The sequence below is a fragment of the Rhipicephalus microplus genome, chromosome X (assembly GCF_043290135.1).
Source record: "Rhipicephalus microplus isolate Deutch F79 chromosome X, USDA_Rmic, whole genome shotgun sequence".
In the NCBI taxonomy this organism is placed as follows: Eukaryota; Metazoa; Arthropoda; class Arachnida; order Ixodida; family Ixodidae; genus Rhipicephalus; species Rhipicephalus microplus.
This window is the reverse complement of record NC_134710.1, coordinates 201,828,353-201,850,684: the sequence shown is the minus strand read 5'-3', so window position 1 is coordinate 201,850,684 and position 22,332 is coordinate 201,828,353. Positions and strand designations below refer to the sequence as shown.

Sequence of the window (22,332 nt, the reverse complement as noted above, 5' to 3'; positions counted from 1 at the left end):
GGAGGAAACGTGCGCCAGTGCTGGAAAAGTTCTTCTTATAAGAAGTCCGTCATGTACACAGAAATGGCATGCCATAGGAGCTGTGCAGAGCGATGATAGCCTGGTGTCCTTTCGCTGTTCATCTTCGAAAGTACTGAGGTCGGGAAACTTTGGTGACACAAAAGCTACGAGGTGGTCGAGGTCATCGGCGTCACACTCTGTTAGCTCAGTGGCATGCGCGAAAGGCAATCGGCGTTGGCGTGTCGTCCACCACTTTTGTGCGAGACTATAAAGTTATACTCTTGGAGCCGAAGTGCCCAGTGCGCTAGGCGGCCGCAAGGGTCCCGAAGGTTGACGAGCTAACACAATGAGTGGTGGTCGGTGACGACTGTAAAAGGGCGTCCATATAGGTAAGACCAAAACCTCTGAATCGCAAATACTACCGCGAGGCATTCTTGTTCTGTGACAGTGTAATTCTGCTCGGGCCTACTCAAGGAGCGACTTGCGTATGCGATCACGTGCTCGCGGTTACCATAACGTTGAACTAGGACGGCACCAATTCCTATGCCGCTGGCATCCGTGTGCAGTTCTGTTGGAGCTGATGGATTGAAGTGTTGTAGAACAGGCCGCGACGTCAGGAGGAACTTCAGTTGACGAAAAGAGGAGTGGCACTGCGGAGTCCACTCGAAGGGAATATTATTCCGTATCAAACATGTCAGTGGATACGCGACATCGGTAAATTTAGGTATGAAGCGGCGAAAATAGGAGCAAAGCCCAAGAAAACTGCGGAGTTCCTTAACAGAGCGCGGCGCACTGAACGTTTCAACGGCTGTTGTCTTCTGGGAATCTGAACGGATGCCATTCTGATCGATTAAGTGTCCGAAAACAAGAGTTTGTCGGTCTCCGAAGTGACATTTCTTTGAGTTAAGAACAAGGCCAGCGTTTCTTATGCAAGTCAGTACAGTATCCAGACGTGAATTGTGTTCACTGAAGGTGCGGCCAAAGATGACGACGTGATCGTCGTCGAGATGGAACATGCAAATGCTCCACTTCAAGCCACGAAGAACAGTGTCCATAAATCGCTCGAACGTCACCGGTGCGTTGCACAGTCCAAACGGCATCACGCTGAATTCGAAAAGGCCGTCAGGGGTTACAAAGGCTGTCTTTTCTTTATCTTCCGGATGCATGGGAATTTGCCAGTAGCCCGATCTTAAGTCTACAGAGGAAAAGTAAGAGCCCGAATGTAGACAGTCTATGGTATGGCATCATCAATATGTGGAACTTGTTACACGACTTTTTTGTTAAAGCATTCAATCGGCGATAATGGACGCAAAATCTCCAGGATCCGTCTTTCTTTTTAACGAGAATTACTGGGGCTGCTCATAGACTCGCCGACTCTTGAATGACTCTGTTTTAAATCATTTCGTTCACCTGCTCATTAATTATCCGCCTCTCGAATGGCGAAACACGGTATGGCTTTTGTCTAATCGGATTGGCCAAACCAGTGTTGATAATGTTACATGTCCGAGAAGCAGGGATTAAAGGCGCTTTGTCTTTCTGCGCAAAGTCGAATACATAAACGTGCTTGGAAAGTACATTTCCCAATGTTCGGCGTTCACTTGTGGTCAGCGACTTATTAACCATTGACAGATGAGCCGTTTCCAAACTGTGACTACGATGCTCTTCCGGCGCATCTCTAAGCTCGGTTACCAGTAAGGCCTCATGTTGTCCACTGGCGACGGCTAACTTTAGACCATCTGGTAATACCATGGGTTCTGTGGAGCGATTAACAGTCCATAAACCAGTGCGCCCACGTCTGATCGACACCACACAATGTGGGATCAACACATTCTTTTTCATGCAGTTGGTGTACAGTGGTTCAACGTTGGTATCAAAGTTGGTGGAATAACTGTCGCTGCAACCAACAGGTACACGAATGGTTGATAACAGTGGTATGATAGGGTTGCCACAGACACACAATGCCATCTAAACATCCATAGGGTTTTCCAAGAGTGCTGGCGGAACGTGATCACTCAAGAATATTGTCCCTGTGTGGCAGTCGACAGTCGAACCACACTCCCACAAAAAGTCCATACTCAAAATAACGTAATGTGTTGCCTGCGGAATAATCACGAACTCCGTTGGGATAACGTGGCCTCCGAGAAACACGTCAGCTTGACACACACAAACAGGATGCAGTGGCTCACCGCTCACTCCGCAAAACTTCGAAGCTTAATTCCACTTAAATAAAACCTTTCGTGCCAAGGTATCTTTAAAACACGCACTCATGACAGAAATTGTTGCCCCCGTATCCACCAAAGCCATCACAGGCACATCGTCAACAAAAACACGTACGTTGTTCTTGACCATCAACACAGGAGGTATTTCTGATATTAGCACGTTTCCGGCGACCTCACCTCCATCGGCCGCGCTTGCTAGTTTTCCTGTGGCAAAGGAGACGTATTGCGACGCCGCGGTGAAGGAGAACGGGGAACGCGAGGCGGTGGAGGCGTCAAGCTCCTGTCAGATGTAGGGGAGTGGTTCCGGAAGCTGCGTGTCCAGTAGTCTTCGCAAGGCAGCTGGTGCGTTTCCCTAGGGTCGTCGTGCGGTCTATCAGACGATCGTGTGGAGTGTTGTGGCGAGCCATAGTACTTTGCTCGCGGGTCATCACGAAGTCGTTGGGAAGGCCGTGCAAAGCGTGGTGGATGGTCATACCGTGGGGCTACACGCCGACGGTTGCAAAATCACGAAATATGTCCTGGTACACCACAGTAGTAGCAAACTGTGAGAGGTCGAAACTCTGTTTCTTTGTCAATGAATCGAACATCGTCTTCCCTTGCGTAGTGGGTCGGTTCATTCTGTATATCATAGCGATAGACTGGGCGTCGCGAAGAAGGCGGACGCTGGGGGAGCCAATCATGGCGAGGAGCTGGAAACCATGGTGCTCTCCTTGGCTGTGGGGGTGCGCTGTACTCAACAGCTGCTGTACTAATCATCGATTGCGAAGAGGTCGTTGAAGGCGGCGGGGCAGTCACAGCCTCACGTGGCACATATACCAAATGTTGGTCGTTTACAGAATGGTGATCAACTGCTGAATGCGTCTGTTCTCTATAGCGAAAAAGTTCTTCGCGAACAATCTCTCGAATCGTCGAGGACAGGTCTGGACAGGTGCTCGTGCCGATGCTGGCAACCGTTGTAACATTTGTGAGCCAGCCGAACTTTGGAGCAATCCTGCGCATTTTCAGCTGTTCGAAAGTTCGGCAATGCCGAATGACGTCGGACACCGAGTTGAGGTGCTCTTTTCCGATAAGAAAAGTATAGACATCCTCGGCTATGCCTTTCAGCAAATCTCCTACTTTGTCTTCTTCTGGCATCTGATCGCTGACCACCTTTCAGAGCTTCAGCACATCCTCTATATACGTGCTACATGTCTCACCTGGAAGCTGCGCGCGTTGAGACAATGTCTGCTCTGCCCGCTTCCTTTTGACGCTCGAGTCACCGAAACACGCTTTCAGCTCTGCAACAAAAATGTCCCACGTCGTCAGTTTGTCCTCGTGGTTTTCGTACCACACGAGCGCAGTATCCGTGAGCAAAAGACCGCATTGCGGAGCTGAGCGGCGGAATCCCAGCCGTTGGACTTGCTGACTCGCTTGTACTGGACGAGCCACGCATCGACATCCTCTCCTGATTTTCCTCCGAAGGTTGGCGGAACTCGGTATTAGTGCACGGAACCCGTTGGAGGTGGCCTTGAAGCGTTAGATGGCTCATCTTGAGCCATTACGATCGGCGCAGGCGGGAGTCCGGCAAGGCGGCGGCTGCGGCGTAGTCCAGGTAGTGAAGCTCCCGTCGTTGGGCTTGTCTTACCCAGCACCTCCACCAATCTGTTACGCACAAGGAGGACCAGGACGTATACGGCTGAGGGGGCCGTTTATTTTGGACGCGAAGAGAAGCGCCGGAGCGGCCAACAGGTTGACGATCGCAGTGTCGTCGTCTTTCTTCTTTCTTCAGCTTGGGGCAGCCAGCATGTTCATCTATCTTCGTTTTCTTCCCAGGCATGCGCAACAATATATATATATATATATATATATATATATATATATATATATATATATATATATATATATATATATATATATATATATATATATATATATATATATATATATATATATATATATATATAGTGGCGCTTGTGCCTTTGCAGCGGAATTCACGAAACTTTCACTTATGGTAAGTTGCAATGATTCCCTCTTCCTTTCCCCTCATTTATTGTTGCAACAAACCAGGCCAATGATCATTCAAGGAACTCAGCTTTTGCGAGCAGTTGATTCAGCGTAAAAGCTTCTTAACGGGATAGCGTTAAAGGGCTCGTGTCACGAAAATCCCGTTGTTGGTCTCAGCACCGTTGGGTGTGAGCAACAAATCTCTGTGAGCGGAGAAGCAAGTGACAGAGATCGCCGCGGGAAGCCGCTCCTTGTCCACGCATGCGCGTGCGATCCCACTGGAAAACCCGCGCATTCGAAGAAAAAAAGTGCTCAAGGTCACGAGGTATGGGTGACGTAATTCTTGGACCCTGCCACCCTTTCCTACTTAGTTTCCAGCTATTTCGTCGGGATGAGAGAAGAAATTAGGGAATTGCAGCATACGACAAACCTTTGTAACCTCACTCGCACTGGACGAATTCTCAAAATTTTTGCGGCGTTGAATTTTAGAGGCCAAAAGCTCTTCTAGTGAGTTCATTGCATAATTACTTGAAAAAGTGTTTCAGGGCCCCTTTGACGCATTTCGTTCGACAGGTGCCACGACGAAAACGAGCCCATTGGGCGATGTGTAGAGAGGCCTTAAACTGCTTCGAAAAAGGCCGGGATAGTGCAACCATCACCGCTAAAGACACGCAGGAACTTTCAAACAGCTCTAAAAATAGACAACTATGTCCATCTAGCAGAAAAAATATTATGCCTTTCCAGAGGCGTTGATCAAGCAAACAACAAATTTTTTTTTGTGTGTGTGTGAATACAGGCCCTGTTCAGTGAACTTTTGTTAGCTAAGAGCGACTGTATCAAAATTTGTTTTATCAAATGCGAAGCATTTGTTTGCGTACTCCAGGCACATAGAGAATCTATCAGTATCATAAAATATTTTAATAAATGTTATCTATCTATCTATCTATCTATCTATCTATCTATCTATCTATCTATCTATCTATCTATCTATCTATCTATCTATCTATCTATCTATCTATCTATCTATCTATCTATCTATCTATCTATCTATCTATCTATCTATCTATCTATCTATCTATCTATCTATCTATCTATCTATCTATCTATCTATCTATCTATCTATCTATCTATCTATCTATCCAGGCGTTCCTACGTATGGGTGCTCTTGCGATCACACCCTTAACACTGAGTGAACCAAAACAGGTATAGGAGAGTAAAATGGTTTGATGATTATGACTCGCTCGTGATGACATGAGTAATGTGATAATCCAGTCGCATACATTGTCAAACCATTTCCCTTTCTGCAAGACGTATGGTTCATACCTGTGGGCGGCTGTGTGCCACTGGTGATTGGCTCTACCCCTGGAGGTACGGCGAGAAGAGATATGGCTAATTTTATTGCGTGTGCGTTAAAAAAACTCACATAGGCAGCATTGGCTCGACAAATGCAAATAATTAATGTCAGGGTTCCAGCCGAAATCAAACCCCAGAATTTAGCGGGGCAATCAAGTGTTCTACCACAGAGCCACGCCAAGTCTCGGAATACTTTTCAATATTTGTTAAATAGACTCAATAGTGTTCGTGAAACGTCAATTGTGATTGCAGTGCTGCCTATCTAATTTTTTTAAACATTACAAGTGTACTGCTACAATACAGCTGTCACGTCGGGTTAACGTAAATTGTGGTTAGGTGCCATCCGCTAAAGTTGGTGTATGTAGCAGTGTCCAGGCCTACCATCGAGCACCAGCGTTTCATATCAGCTAACCATCTCTGGTGTTCCTGATATCCATGTTGCTGTTGGCATCGTTACGCAACTGTAAACAACTGGTTGTATAACAGCATATGGCAGCGCACACCAGGTTACACAGAGAACACGCAGACATAAAACATGATATAAAACTTATACAGCTGTTAAAAATATACCTGTGCGTGCATGTATGCACGTTTTTAGCACCACTTCGTGACGTTTCGCTCAATAAAAAAAATTCAACACATACAGCCACCTTCCATCCTCATGCATCGCATAACATCGATTGCCAAGGCTCGTGGCATCTGCCGAATCGTTAAAATGTCTTTTTTGAAAGAACTTGTGTAATTTTTTCAATCATTTATAACTGCCAGACAAGAGTACTATAGAGAACCAGCGCTAGAGTTTTCCCGGCCACCCTGGCGGTCAATGCACGCAGTTTTCAGCCGCTTCCGCAGATGAGAGTGGTGGCTGTGTGGGCGTAAATCGCCGTAAAAAAACGAAAAGAAACTGGTGGTACTGCTGCGTATCCAAGTGGAACGATATGTAGAAAGAGGGTGGATTATCCATCTACGTTTTTCCTTCTTAATCAAATCAATAAAAGAGGAGGTGGTGTAGCATACAAGTGGTCAGGCGAGCATATAAAGTATGTCCTGCTATTGCTCTCCTGTCTAGTATTGGGCTGGTTTCTAAACCGAATGGCGCGTGTCTGCCATATTTATTTGGTAGTGAAAACATCCGCCAGTAGAAGCCAGGGCTAGACAGTCGAACTTAAACGACGTTTTGGCGGAAATAAAACAAGCGCCTTGTGCAGCATACGGCATATGTAATTTTTTTTACCTAGCTCGCTGAGCGTTGAGTAGTGCACCTCAGGACGAACTAACTCTGATAGATACATCTATCTAACCACCACCACTGACCTCAATCTGGTGCCACCACTTAAAATGAATGATACGATAGGCAGGCAGTCTACATTATTTGTATACAGATATGTAGAAAAAAAGCGTTGGAAAAACTCCTTTTCGCGCAAGTTGCATGGTCAGCGCCACGTGATAAACGCTATGGTCCTTAGCATTACTTATGTATGCCTTTTTTTAGTAAAAGACGCACATACAAAATATATGCGTGTTGTTATGATGCCTCAGAAATGCGCGATAATTAATTTTTAATTGACAATCGCACAAGTATGAACCCTGAATCTTGAGCAACATTGGTGGGCGCTGCGGATGGGGTCGGCCGTTTCGGGTATCGGCTGGTGCCGTTTAGTGTACCCGGTTCGCGTTAAGGGTGGACAAAGAGACAAATAGACAGGCAGATCAAAAATTTTTGCGCTGAAGGTCCCCAAGAGAGACTATCGTATTTAAACAGCTGTCTCGTCTACAAAAAAACTTGGGGGGAAGCACGTTTGGCTGCGCCTCCAAACTGTTATTAAAGATATTCTCGTGGTTGGTGACAGACAGACAGACGGACAGACGGACAGACAGACAGACAGACAGACAGACAGACAGACAGACAGACAGACAGACAGACAGACAGACAGACAGACAGATCGAAATTGTTGTGTCGAAGGTCCCCAAGAAAGACTATAGTATTTAAAAAGCTGTCTTGTCTACAAAAAAACTTGGGGGGGGGGGCACGTTTGCCTACGCCTCCGAACTGTTATAAAAGATACTTTCGCAGTGTATCCTCGATGGTGATATGCCTCTGTTTAAGTTAATTTCTCCTAAAGACAGGGTTCTTGTTACGAACAAAGCAGTGAACTACTCGAAGCTTAACTTTTTGTAGTCAGTGAATGCGGTAAGGTTCTTTTTCAGTGGCCGCCATGGCTAAGTAACATCGGAATTTATGCCATTGGTAGAGAAATATCAAATCTCTTCGATTTTCACTGGTTGTTTAGATCTCCTAGCCCACATTGTTTTTCCACCTGCCTGTGCCGGCTTAAACTATAGGTGTCTGTTGAACATCGATAATTGCTAGGCTTTCATGTGTAAACAATAAAGAAGATATAATGTTGAGGCACGCGGTAGTGTGGGTATCAGGGTCCATTGTGACCACTTGGGGTTCTCCGATGCTTGCATATATCTTGGTTCACAGGTTCTCTTGTATTTTATCCCCTCGGAAGTGGGGCCACCGTGGTCGGGAATCTATCACTAGCTTTCAAGCATAGCAGCGCGACACCACACATGCTATGCTGCCCTAGTTTGTTCGATGAACGTCCCTGTGCATACCAAGCACAGGGCGTATACATATGATGCGAGAAAAATATTGACGCAGCTACATCTTCCTCTATTTTTGTATATTGTGTTTTACCATAGATGTGGGCAGCGTGGTATCGCCGCAGCACGGACTTTTCAATGGTGGCATGTCGGCTCGCACTAGCTCAACACAAAACCCAACAAGCAACCAGAAAATGAGGGCGAGGGAGTCACCATTACGGCACAGCTCTGTCCCTTCGATGCCATATACATATACCCTGTCCACTTGCGGGCTTCTCTCCGTTTTTTAGTGCTTTCTACGAGAGAGTAACCTTCGGACAAAGTTATTTCTATAAACCACAGTGCACTATTGCTGCCGCAATGGATTTTCGAGCTGTTCGTTCCAAAAGGAAGCACAGCAGCGGCGCACCCGCGCGCTTTGATCGCGGCACACTGCGGCCGGTCGTCTGGGCGGAAACGGCTGAGTTGGGTCGTAACTCTGCGCCAGGGGCTCTTTTTCGCCGCGCCACCTATATCCAGCGCTGGTCTTCCATAGCCAACTTCTCTCTGACTGGAGAATTAAAGCACTTCATTATTATCACTTATGGTGGGGTGTGCCCGACCCGGCCTGCAATTCCAACCGCCGGCCTGGCCGGACCGACTGGGTCGGGATTAATTTATTCACTCAAGCAAAAATATTTGCCTTTACTCAGGCAAAACGTTTCAAAGTAAAGTCAAATGTGTATAATTACCAATTTCTTAGAATCATGAACACACGATTTTCAGTATCTCGCTAGTACATTCATTTCATATTGGCTATATACGGGCCATTCAGCGAGATAAAAATGCTATTATCTTGGGCAATCGTGTAGAGTTTCGGCATGACTTTTTTGTTCCTTTATGTCCCACTTTCACATTCATTCCTTTGGTATAAACTTTTTTTACTGCCGGTGCATCTGAGCAGCCATCGCTGAAGTGATCGGCGGGTAGGCATCGCGTATTTCCTTTAGAAGAGGTAGTATACGACTATTCCGAAAGGTGTTTATTTCCGAATACTAACGCCAGCCTTAGTGCATACACATTGGTTATGTTTATCAAGTGAGAGACAAGTGGAAAATGCGCAACGTAAAAGTGGAAAAAGTTTTCTTTTATTCGGAACAATCAGGCATAATAAATTTGTACGCATCACTATAAGGTGTGCAGGCACAGCAGTTTCATGACCTCGCGTGACAAGTGCGAAATAAGCATGTTCCGAAAAATATTTTCGTTGTGGTATACTTGTGAAAATGGAAGATAAATAGACTGTAATAGCTGTACGATACAACACCCTATAGATTTGCGCTTAAAATAATGCATCGTTTGTCATGACAGACTTTCCTGTGCCCGTGTGGTGTAGAAACACCACCTTCTGATGAAAAACTCGTGTTTTGTAAAGTGTGAACGATGGACTTTTTCTCACGATTTGATAGTTGAGTAATGGAAGGAACAAGTCTGCAGGCCGTCAATGTAGACACATCGCCTGTTGATTTTATTTCAGCAACAACGAAAGACGATAGAGCTAGTGCAGGAGGAGCCTGTCTGTTACACCGACGTCGGTTGCTTTTCCCGGCGGGACCGCATGACCCATCCGATAGCTCTGCCCCAGGACCCACGAGACGTGGGCACGCAGTTCCACGTGTACAGCCGGCGCAACAACGACATTCCGACAGTGTTTATGGAAACGGGGCCGAAATCGATCGCTTCCTATGCTCATATATTCCGGGAACCGAGGAAACTGGTGGTCCTCATACACGGATTCACGCAGTCCGTAGGTTCTCGGTGGCTCCATTACACCAAGGAGGCTCTGCTCAAGAAGGTTAATAATTTTTTTTCATTGCGAGAGAATGCGAACGCTATTTCATTGCGTCTTAAGTGCAAGATGGCGAGACAGATCTGGTAACTTTTACGTTTTAGATTTTGCGTTGCTCTATACTGCGGCACCTAGAGGCTAACTTAAGAAGCGACGATAGTGTTTCATACAAACACTGTGATGAAGCACCGTTGCAGCACTTTCTTAAAGTGAGCCCAGATATTTTTTTGCTGTTTTTGACTTGCTTTCGGATCGAATATGTAAGGCTAGCATTTCATATTCATTGTTGATTACCTTGCGAATAAGGCACTCAGCCCCGAGAATGCTACTCGCAGGAGGACGCCAACGTCATACTGGTCGACTGGGCTAACGGCTGTCGCGCCCCGCACTACTTTGCGGCGGTGGGCAACAGCGCACTCATCGGGCGCCAAGTGTCACTGGCACTGCAATCGTTGGTGCACCAGTTTCCCGAAGCTGTGGATCCGGCCAACATACACGTAATCGGCTTTAGCCTAGGCGGCCAAGCGTGTGGCTTCTGCGGCCGCCACTTTCTCAACACGACCGGACGCAGTTTGGGCCGCATCACTGGTACCGTATAGCTCATGTTGCGCTTGATAAATAGTCTTCGAAACATGTGGTAACAAAAGTGTTTCGCATGATCAGTGTAAATGGCATGGTTTTTCATTATTCAATCATTAAGACCAGTTGATCTATAGTTGATAACGTAGACCTAGAAACATGCAGATGACATGCTAAAGGACATCGCGTTGCTGTAGAAATGTTATATTATCTTGGCTCAGTTTCTCAAAACAGGACCTAAAGAGATAAATGTAGAGTACCGTCTTCAATTCAGTTGTACCATCTTTTATTATTCTGTTCTAGAGAAATGTAGAGTACCGGCTTGGAGAAGTTGTTTCAGGGTCAGATGTAGCGTGTGCAGGAGCATGCTTGGTCTAATAGACATGCTGACCTGCTTTTCATGAGTGGCAACGTTGAAAATGCATCTATCTATCTATCTATCTATCTATCTATCTATCTATCTATCTATCTATCTATCTATCTATCTATCTATCTATCTATCTATCTATCTATCTATCTATCTATCTATCTATCTATCTATCTATCTATCTATCTATCTATCTATCTATCTATCTATCTATCTATCTATCTATCTATCTATCTATCTATCTATCTATCTATCTATCTATCTATCTATCTATCTATCTATCTATCTATCTATCTATCTATCTATCTATCTATCTATCTATCTATCTATCTATCTATCTATCTATCTATCTATCTATCTATCTATCTATCTATCTATCCATCCATCTATCTATCTATCTATCTATCTATCTATCTATCTATCTATCTATCTATCTATCTATCTATCTATCTATCTATCTATCTATCTGTCTGTCTGTCTGTCTGTCTTGGTTATGTCTTGGTTCGCAATACTCCCGTCCTGGCCTCAAACAGTAGAGAACTACCCCGAGTATTATCATAGATCCTTTCTTCGGCAATTTCCTGTTAAAAGTTTGTTAGATCTCTAGTGCGGACTTCTTAAGCATGCTGATTCTTCACATATCGGTCTCAGCTTCCTTCGCCTTATTCTTAACCAATTATTATTTTTGGTTTGCCCCTGTTGTTTTCTAAGTATTTACCAGTCTAATTTCTGGTTCGTTCCTCGATTTTGTATCGACATTTTTCATGTACAAGTAGCGGAATACCTTCATAGCCCAACGCTCCTCCCCCATTTCTCTCAACCGCTTCTCAAAGTTTATCTTGCTGTTATTTTCTCTGCCCTCAGATGATGTCCATCCCATATCACCTTGTACTCCCTGATTTGGTGTATTCCCGTGAGCTCTTAAGGCAAGCCTACCTATTCCACGTTGCTTAATTTCTATTCTTGCTTGAACTTCTGATCTCATGCACAACACCACATTGCCGAACGTCAGACCAGGAACCATGACCCCTACTCATATTCCTCTCACAACCTCATACCTATTGTAATTCCACAGTGCCCTGTTTTTCTTCACCACTGCATTCCTGTTGCTGTTAGTCGTCTCGTATATTTTGTGTTCCCTTAGGTACTCGGCCCCACTGCTTATCCGTACGCCCAGATATTTGTATTTATCTGTTATCTCAAGTGTGACCTCCTGAATTCGAAGCTTACTACCTTCAGTATCATTAAAATCATGACTGCCAATTTTTCTTACTGAAACTGAAATCTAACCTATCTCCCTCATTACCGCAGATGTCTATCAATCTCTGCGAATCTTCCTTGTTGTCGGCGATTAGCACTATATCATCTGGGTACATCAATGCTGGTAGTTCCTCTTCAATGAGTTTTCCTTGTTTGACGAAAGATAGGTTGAAGCCCACTCCACTTCCCTCTAATTTGGCCTCTAATCCTTCTAGGTACATCATAAATGACAAAGGTGACAGAGGCCACCCCTGCCTAAGCCCCCGTTTTACTTCCGTAGGCTTGGATACCTGTCTTTCCCACTTTATAACTACATTGTTACGTTTATAGATATCCTTTAAAAGATTAGTGACTCCATCTTCCACACTTGGTGTGTCCAGTATTCCCCATAAGTCCTCTTGAACCACGCTATCGTATGCTCCCTTGATATCCAAAAATGCTGGCCACAGGGGCCTGTGTTCCTTTTCTGTTATTTCGATGCACTGCGTCAGTGAGAACAGATTGTTTTCCAAGCTTCTGTGTTTCCAAAACCCATTCTGCAGTTCCCCCAGCACCCCCTCATCCTCTATCTATGCCTGCAGTCTTTCCTTTATAATCTGCATCACCAGCCTGTAGACCACTGATATCACTGTTATAGAACGGTAGTGTTTTTATGTCAGCTTTGTCCCCCTTTCCTTTATAGATCATGCTCATTCTGCTAAGTTTCCATTCATCAGGGACTTCACCATCAATTATTTTTTTTGCTCACTTCCTCTCTCAAAGTCTGCTTAGACTTCGGACCCAATGTCTTTATCAGCATAATTGGAATGCCATATTGGCCTGTTGATGTACTACTAGGAACCCTATTCTCAGCCCTTTCCCGCTCTCGTTGTGAAAATGGAGCCATTTCTCCCCTTGATTCATCCTTGTCTATTGTGTTGCATAATGCACTTCTTTGTTGACACTTTTCTGTCACCCTTGTTCTTATATATTCAATAGCTTCGTCCCCTTCTGGCCTAGCATTTTGAGCTGTAGTTATGAACCTGTGCTCTAGGCTGATCTCATTTCTTAGGGAGTTTAGATGGTTCCAAAATTTCGCAGCTGCCTTTCTATCTTTTTTATGTACTTCTGCCAGCCACTAAGCTCCCTTTCTTCTAATCTTTTCATTGATCAGAAGGGATGCATCCCTTCTACAGCTTAGAAAAATTTCCTATTTTCTTTCAACATCATCTGTCGGTTCACCCCGCTGCTTAGCATGTCTGTGTTCCCTAGAGGCTTCCTGACTTTTTGCTATGGCTCTCTTAACTTCCTCATCCCACAAATTCTTGGGTTTGTGTCTTCTTTTCCGGGGTGACTTGTCACGTGTCTTAACAAGTTCCAGCTCAAACAGTCTAATTAGATTCGTGTATGTCGACACTGTTTTATTATCCTCAGTGATTACTTTCTCAATTTGTTTAGTAGATATTTCTATTTGCCTTTCTGAATAACCTTTTTCCTATAGTTCTCATCTGGTCTCCTTCCCACTTTTACTGCTCTCCCAAAACCGAGCTTGATACGTTTGTGGTCGCTACCCAGACTTCTGGGGCTACCTTCATGTATGTGCATTCCCCTGAGCTTATCATACATCCTATGTGACATCAGTGCGTAGTCTGTCGTCGACTGCAGCCTTCCTACCCTTTCCTCTTGGGAGTATGCACTGCTCAGCTTACGCCGGCAGGAACAGCAGCAGTTGGTCCAGCGGGTTCGCAGGGTCGCGCAAAGCAATGGAGCCCTGGACTGAGGGCCCCACCCAAAGAAGGCTCAGTGTGCATTTGTTGTTAATAAATGTTTATTCTCTCTCTATCTTTCTACCTCCCATGTTATTTCCCCTTCACACTTCTCGGTACTGTTGCAAATGATCAAATCACGTCTTTCACACATATCCATGATCATTTTGCCGGTTGTATTGCTATACCCATCTATATCTTCTATGTGCGCATTCATATCTCCTAGTATATTTATCTCGAACTCTCCTCCTAACTCCTCAATGTCCTTTGATATACACGCTTCCATTGCCTGGTTTTTCTCTCTGGCCTTTGCTCCCGTCCACAAGTACACCAAACCAAGGAGTGTCATTTGCCCTGCCACTTTCCCTTTTAGCCTTAAATGTTCCTTGCACTCCGGCTTGACCCTTTGCCATTCTGTACTTTTATGAATGCATGCCCCAATATCAACCCCCCTTTCTGCTGCCTTTTGTGCTATTACAATATTCCCACACGTAGTCCAGATTGTTGGAGGTTGTTTCATGTCCCTAAGATGTGTTTCTACAAGACTGTATACTATCGGCCTCTGCTCTCTTAACTGCTCTTCTATCTCTTCCCACTTCAGCCTGTTCCTGCCACCCTGCATGTTAATATACCCTGTGTGTGGATTGGCTCGGCGCTCGTGGCTACGTCTATTTCTGCCCCGGACTCTACCTATCTTAGATACTGGTGCCACTTTAGAATCGTATCTGTCCATAACACCTGTCAAAGGGTCTCCCGGGTTGTTTCCCTCGTTACTAGCTGTCCTGCACCCCGAAGGGCCCGCGTGCCCCCCAAAAAATCTACTGCACGTCCTGCAAGTCACCAAGCCACCTCATGACCTAGCCGCTCATCGAAGTGAATTCAGTTTCGTTGAAAACCACCCCACCTATGCACCTTTCCGTTTATTTCCACCACCTCAAAGCCTTTCTCTCGACTTATCCGCCATATCTTTTGGTTTGCGTTGACAACCACTCCTTGCAGGTTGCCGTGACGCACCGGTACCTCCGGTATCGTGCATATCACTGCCTGTACCTGAGGAGAAGTGGCGCGCATCTCACCGACCCCTTTCGCCAGTGTGGTCGCTAGTCCTGCCGTATGTCCATTTAAGACTTCGTTTAAACCGCCTGAAGTTATCACAAGGTTTCGTCTATCAGCTGTAGTTTTGAGTTTTGCGCTCGCTTGTCTCATGACTGCTTCAAGCTTGAGTCCTGGGAGCGTCCCTACTGCAACCCTCTTGTCACATCTTGCCCTCTCTTTGATTGCTTCTGCGCATCGATTTAAATTTGAGTCCGCAGCGATTATCACATGCTGTGACTTTTCAGCTGGAGCGTCCTGCACCTGGGGGTTACTTGCACCTGTGACGCCGGCTGCTTCGTCCCCTCCCAGCCCCAACACTACTTCGCCCCCGGTGCCCCCGCATAAAGCTTTCTCTAGCATTTGTGACGCGGTGGTAGAACACCCCAGGATTTCACGCAAACCATGGTATAAGACTACATAATCCCTGGCAATGGTGGAGAATAAACCAGTACATATGATTCCAGTGAACGGAAATATCTCATTAGTTTCGAAATTATTGTGTGTGCGGCAGTAATATTTTGTTTGTTTGACGAATATGTTACGTGAAGGCTTCAAACAGTCATATTCATGTAACGCCTTCTCCTGGAGAAAGTGCAGTTCTGTCAAATCATTTAGATCATTCACTGATGCAGGCGTATCTGGCACAATAAAGAGCAGTGTAATTAGTATATTGAAAATGTCCCAATTTCATTTCTCATACTTTGAAACAGACATTTTATAATCCCGGAGTCTATGCCTAGTTGTAATAACGTTAGTACCACTTAGCATATTTTTTTAGTAGCCATACTGTGATGTACGTGTTAAAAACAACGAACTTCTCCTGCATCAACTAATGTTCACAATAAATCTTCCGTTTGAACGGAAATTAGCGTCACTAAATTGAGGAATAATCACCAACGTATCGCTAAAGACCGTGTACACGGCGGGTGCTGAAAAGGTGACAAGCTCCGGCGGAGCAGGCGAGTCCATGCCGTGACGTCACATCACTGCGGCCACAGTGACGCCAGTGTTCGTTCCCGTGGCCAATAGGAGTGCGCCGTGACGTCTCTCTCCCTCGCCTGCCGCGTGCTCGCCGCGTGTCAGCTATCTCTAGCTTTACCCTCTCCACCTATCGCAACGCTCGAGCCGACTGCTCACGTGGGCATCATCTCACCCACGCTACCTCTCTCCATCTGTCGGCGAGGAGAAGGTGTGAGCAGGTGGGTGCTAGAGTTATTGTATAGTAGTTACTGCCAGAGTTACTGCGTCGTGCTCCCTACCTGGCTGCAGAAAGTAGGTGCATTTCTCCTATCCTAACCACTACCACCTACGGGAGCAGAGTTGCGCATAGGTCCGCCATTATGTTCCACGGCTGTGCAGTGAAGTCACTCGTCGCGCACGCAGGAGAAAAATGCGGGGCGATGGTCTGGCGCAGGTGGCGTGCCGAAGACTTATTCGAACGCGCTGAACAAGATTGCACGGGTGCAGTGAGGCGGTATGTTGCTATAGGTAGCGAAAATGATTGAGGCCCGCGTGCTTAGATTTAGGTGCATGGTAATGCACCCCATGTGATCGAAATTTCCAGAGCCCTACACTACGGCGTCTTTCTTTAAAATGTGTACGTTTCGGTAAGTTACACTCAACAACTAAATGAGTGAGGTGAAAATGAATAAAAAACATAACTCAATCGCGGCTTCCATGTTCTAGCCATTTTAGCTTTGGTAATCCGGCTGAAACAATGTAATCGCTATTGGCACTCGCACTTCGGCTTATTTTGACACGATGCCTGGAGTCTCTGCAATGCGGTTATCGAGAGTTTCTACGAACGAAGGTGGATTTGTGAAACAGCGCCGTAAACGTAAAGACCACCTGGCGGGTAATTTACGTTACGTAAAGGTTTACGTTCCGTAAAGACCCGAGCATTCGCAGATTTTATCCGGTAACATAATAATGCAAATCCTACACGTACAAGGTGAAACCCCTAATCGCACTCGCGATGAGGCTAAGGTCCATGCAGGCAGATAACACCTGGGCGCCGCGCCATCGTGCACTTAAAGTTGGCTTTGCCGCGTGAAATGGAATATTTGACGTCAGTTTGCCCCACGTGACCGCGCTCGCCGAATAGCGGCGCGAGCGGCAGAAAGAAAACGTATGCGCAACTCTGCTACCTAAAGGTAGCACATACAGTATCTCTAGTGGGTGCGCGCTGTGCGTGCCTCTCGAGGATCTCGCGGTACCGACAATACAGCGCACCGCTGCTTGCCGCGCGATCACGTCAACGGGTGGGACGCCGTCGCGGCATTATCGCGCAAGTGTGCGCGTACCTTTTCCGGCTGTCTCTGGCGTTGTAAGGATTAGCGAAGCCGATCGCGTTCGTGAATGGCGACAAGAGCGACCCAATCGTTGCTCCTTATCACCCATGCGTCCACGACCAGCCCCTCAAAATGAGGGAAACTAGTCGTCGCAGTTCAGAAGGCAAGAACTGCGCAAACGAAACGTTCAAGTCCTCGCACTTTGACGTCAAATATCGTCGAAGTTTTTGTAGATGGCGCCCATGCATACGCTCTTGTAGATATACCGGTGCCGCTGTGTCTGTTACAGACGCCAAACTTTGCCGCAAGCTCCGAAAGGTGACCACGCCGGTTGCTATGATGTCCTTACGTGCAGAAAACGGAGAACCTGTTCAATCTATAGCCACCTGCACTGCCCCACTCACAATTGCGGAGAACCACTACATTGTTGAGTTTATCGTCCTTTCCTCCTGCTCTCATGACATCATACTTGGCTGCGATTTCCTATCACGTAATCACGCCGTTATAGATTGTGCCCGTTCCGAACATCAACTCCTTCCGTTGTTCGACCAGCCGTACGACCACTCGAATCAAGCCGCACACAAGATAGTTGTCAAAGAAGTCACTGACATTCCACTGACAACAGCTGTTTTGTTCCCTGTGGTCTCCAATAGCATGTGTGATGAAGTAGCATTCTTTGAGCTATGAAGCTTTTTTTTAAGTAGAAACCACTTCTGCTCCCTTATTCGGCCATCTCAATTTCTAATAGAGCCAGTGCTCTCTGCCTTACCAATCCCTTTCCACATACCATCAAAATTTTTAAAGATGAATCTTCTGGATGCATACAGCCAATTCACAATGGACAAATTTTTACCGTGCAGCAAGAATCATCCCGAAGGGACCTCGCCGCTGCCAGTGCTCTTAACCACTCTGATCTACAGGCTTCGAAAGTGTTCGATTCGGTGATTGCAGAAGGACTGTCACCATCTGAACGATCTGCACTCCGACTGCTGTACCAGTACCGCGAATCTTTCGATGTTCAACCTTCACTTGGGCGCACTTCTACTACTCTACATTACATCGATACCAGCTCCCATGCGCCACTACGGCAACGACCATACCGTGTTTTTGCGGCAGAACGCAAAGTTATTACCGAACAGGTGGACGATATGCGGCAACGTGGCGTCATTCAACCATCACAAAGTCCTCGGGCCTCATCTGTAGTTCTCGTTAAAAAAAAAAAGGATGGTTTCATCCGCTTCTGCGTCGATTACCATGCGCCTAAATAAGATCACTCGAAAAGACGTGTATAATTTACCCAGGATTGACGATGCCTTTGATACTTTACAAGGTGCCAAGTTTTTCTCATCAGTATATTTGCGTTCAGGGTACTGGAAGGTCCCCTTGCAGATGCCGATCGACCAAAAACAGCCTTCGTGACATCCGACGGTTTATATGAGTTTAATGTCATGCCCTTCGGCCTCTGCAATGCGCCTGCCACCTTCGAGCGCATGATGAACTCGGTTCTTCGGGGTTTGAAGTGGCAAATATGTCTCTGCTATCTCGACGATATTGTTGTCTTTGCCCCAGATTTCGCAACACATTTCGAGCGCCTGAAACACGTCCTCACGTGCCTGAAGAATGCTCAACTTCAACTCAACCTCAAGAAGTTCCACTTTGCTGCTCGGCAACTTACGATTCTCGATCACGTCGTATCAAAGGGCGGTACACTTCCAGACCCGGCTAAATTACGCGCTGTCGCTGACTTCCCCAAACTAACGCTATGAAGCAGTTACGGAGCTTTGTGAGGCATATACTCCTACTTTCGCCGGTTCGTGCGCAACTTCGCCTTTATTATTGCGCCTTTGACCGAACTTCTAGGCAGCGCCACTCATATTTCGTCATGGTCTTCTGAGTGTGACCAAGCCTTCTGTACCTTTCACCGTCTCCTCGCTTCACCATCAATACTGCGTCACTACGATCCTACAGCGGCAACTAAGCTCCACATTGATGCCAGTGGTGTCAGCCTCGGTGCGGTTGTCGCGCAACACACAAGCCTGATTTCGCCGAGTATGTCGTCGCCTACGTCACACTCTAAAAAAAATATCGAGTTAAAAAGTGTTTTTTTGTCCCACAACAATAATCGTCATCAGGCTTGCGTGCGCTTCCTTTCTTGAAAACTCGGCGCTGGCCACTTTCCTATCGAGAATGAAATGTAACCCCGATAATGGGCATGTCGATCGTGACCGGAATGTACCGGGCGCGGGGTGATAGCGCAAGGATGGAACGCAATATAGATGACGATTATTGTTCTGGGACAAAAAGACGCCCTTTTTACTCGCTCTTTTTTTAAAGTGCAGCAGAACTCTCACCAAAGCTGAAACGAACTACAATTTCACCGAGAAGAAATGTTTGGCGATCGTTTGGGCGCTTGTCAAGTTCCGCCCATACCTTCATGGCCGTACTTTTGATGTAGTAATGGACCACCACGCATTATGCTGGTTGTCTTCACTCAAGGATCCATCGGGTCGTCTTGCCCGTTGGGCTCTTCGGCTTCAAGAATACGACATCCGCATTGTATATCGTTCCGGCCACAAGCATACCGATGCTGATGCACTGTCGCGATCTCCCCTATCCCCGGAAATTGCATCTGTTTCCTTCGACAACACGTTGTCAGCTCTTGACGAGGACCCCATCTCTTTTGCACAACGCAATGACCCATGGATCACTTCGCTTCTTGACGCGTTATCCGAGGCACCGACACTTCCAACCAATCGAACCCTGCGCCGCCAGACTCCGCACTTCAGTATTTAAGATGGCCTTTTGTACCGGTGCAACTATTGAGCAGATGGTAGGAAATGGCTACTAGTCATTCCCCGAACAATACGCTCTACTATCTGCGCGCCGTTTCATTCCGACCCGCAATGTGCTCATGCCGGTGTTTTCAAGACCTACGAGTGCCTACGAAAAAAGTTTTACTGGCGTGGCACGTTTAGCTTCGTCCGCGAGTTGATTCGCGGCTGCCTCGAATGTCAGTGGCGTGAAAACCCGCCACATCCTACAACAGGTTCATTGCAGCCATTTCTATGCCCATACCGCCCAATCGACAACATAGAAATTGACCTCTACGGAACACTACCATTGACAATGGCAGGCAACCGACGGGCTATCATGGCTGTGGATCATCTTACACGGTACGCTGCAACTGCTGCTCTCCTCACAGCTGCAGCACAAGACGTGGCAACTTTCATACTCAATCGTTTTGTGCTTCGTCATGGTCCTCCTCGTGAACTCCTCAGGGACCGCGGGCGTGTTTTCCTCTCCGATGTAATCCAAGCACTTCTTCAACAGTGCCATATTGTACACCGGAAGAGTACAACCTACCACCCACAGACGAACAGGTTGACAGAGCGGTTCAATCATACTCTGGGGGACATGCTCCCCACGTATGTCGCTTTTGATCAAACAAACTGGGACCTTGTTCTTCCATTTGTGACATACGCGTATAACACCGCTACGCAAGTCACTACTGGGTTTTCTCCAATTTTTCTCCTGTACGGTCGCCAACCATCGCACACCATCGACACTTTGCTGCCACACTCGCCATATCCCTCCGAATGCTCGCCTGTCTCGGAAGCCACTCGTTACGCAGATGAGTGCCGCGCAAGCTAGCCAAGCGGCTTACCACAGCCGACCAACAGCGCCAGAAGGAGACCCGTGACGACGACCATCGTTCTGAACCAATGTTCGTTCCATGAGCACTCGTATGGCTGCATGTACCGCCCTGCGCCCCTGGTGTATCACCCAAGCTACTCTCTAATTATCACGATCCCTACCACGGGGTCGAGCGTACCTCACCCGTGAACTACGCCATTGAACCCCTCACCCCACCGAGCGACCGTCGCCGGCGTGGACGTGATATTGTTCACGTAAATCGTCTCAAGCCCTACTTCGACCCGCTTGTCCCCACGTGTTAGATCGCCAGGATGGCTTCATCCTTTTCGTCGGGGGTAATTATAGTGAGGAAGAAAGACGTTGATACCATTGGCTCAACTATCATCACCACAAAAAAAAAAGGCACGAGATCGGCGATCGAGCACCGTCATCTGGGTCCGCCTGCGTTCCTATCGATCTACCATCCACTTGCTCAGCTCCTTCAATAAACCCCCTTTACATTATTAATGCCCTAGTGAGTATCAAGCAAGTGCGCTTGCAGCAGTAACCCAATGAGTGTTTTGAAAAGGCTCTGAAAGGCCACTCTTCCAGCTTTCACTGTGACTATGCTGCGCCGGCCATGCAGGTCAGGCGTTTTTTTATAACCTCCCTATTTAGGCAACGTGTCTTCCACCACACCACACGCCTTCCCATTTAGGCAACATGCCTTCCACCACACGATAGCTGGACACCATAGACTACACAGCTGGATCATTAAACAAGCTTGTTTTTAGGCCTTGGTGCGGTGGTCTAGTGGCTAAGGTACTCGGCTGCCAACTCGAGGGTCACTGGATTGCACCCCGGCAGTGGCCACTGCATTTTCGATGAAGACAAAAATGCTGGAGGCCGTGTGCTGAGATTTGGGTGCACGTTGATGAACCCCAGCTGGTATGAATTTCCGGAGCCGTCTACTACGGCGTCTCTCATATTCATATGGTGGTTTTAGGACGTTGAACTACACATATCAAATAAATCCACTAGCTTGTTTGCGTCGTCGCACAAAATGCCGCTTATCTCCACATTGTTCCCTTTTCAGAAATAGCTTATCTTCCCTTCCTCAATTTTGTTTTCTTTTTCAAACATGTATATATGCCTCATACCGGCATGAAATATCAGAGTTGTTTGCTTGGCGCATCGCCCTTTTTTTCTTCGTTCGCATTATGTCATGACCGCGTGTTCAGTTATATATATTACTGTTCGTTTTTGTGTTCGGGAAGTATGTCTCATACAAACCTGTTTGGGTTCTTGTAAAAACAGAATTAGCTTACGGAAGCGTAGCAACTAAAGATTATATCGCCTTTTGGTTGCC

General features: G+C 46.6%; 1 protein-coding gene across 1 annotated transcript in view; it reads left to right on the top strand.

Moving 5' to 3' along the window:
- Nucleotides 1-22,332, top strand: part of LOC119185261 (pancreatic triacylglycerol lipase) — a 41,567-nt gene that overhangs the window by 11,352 nt on the left and 7,883 nt on the right. The window contains exons 4-5 of the mRNA XM_075881369.1: nucleotides 9,682-9,999; nucleotides 10,329-10,581. Of these exons, the coding sequence (XP_075737484.1) occupies nucleotides 9,682-9,999; nucleotides 10,329-10,581 (571 nt within the window). The remainder of the gene's footprint in view (nucleotides 1-9,681; nucleotides 10,000-10,328; nucleotides 10,582-22,332) is intronic.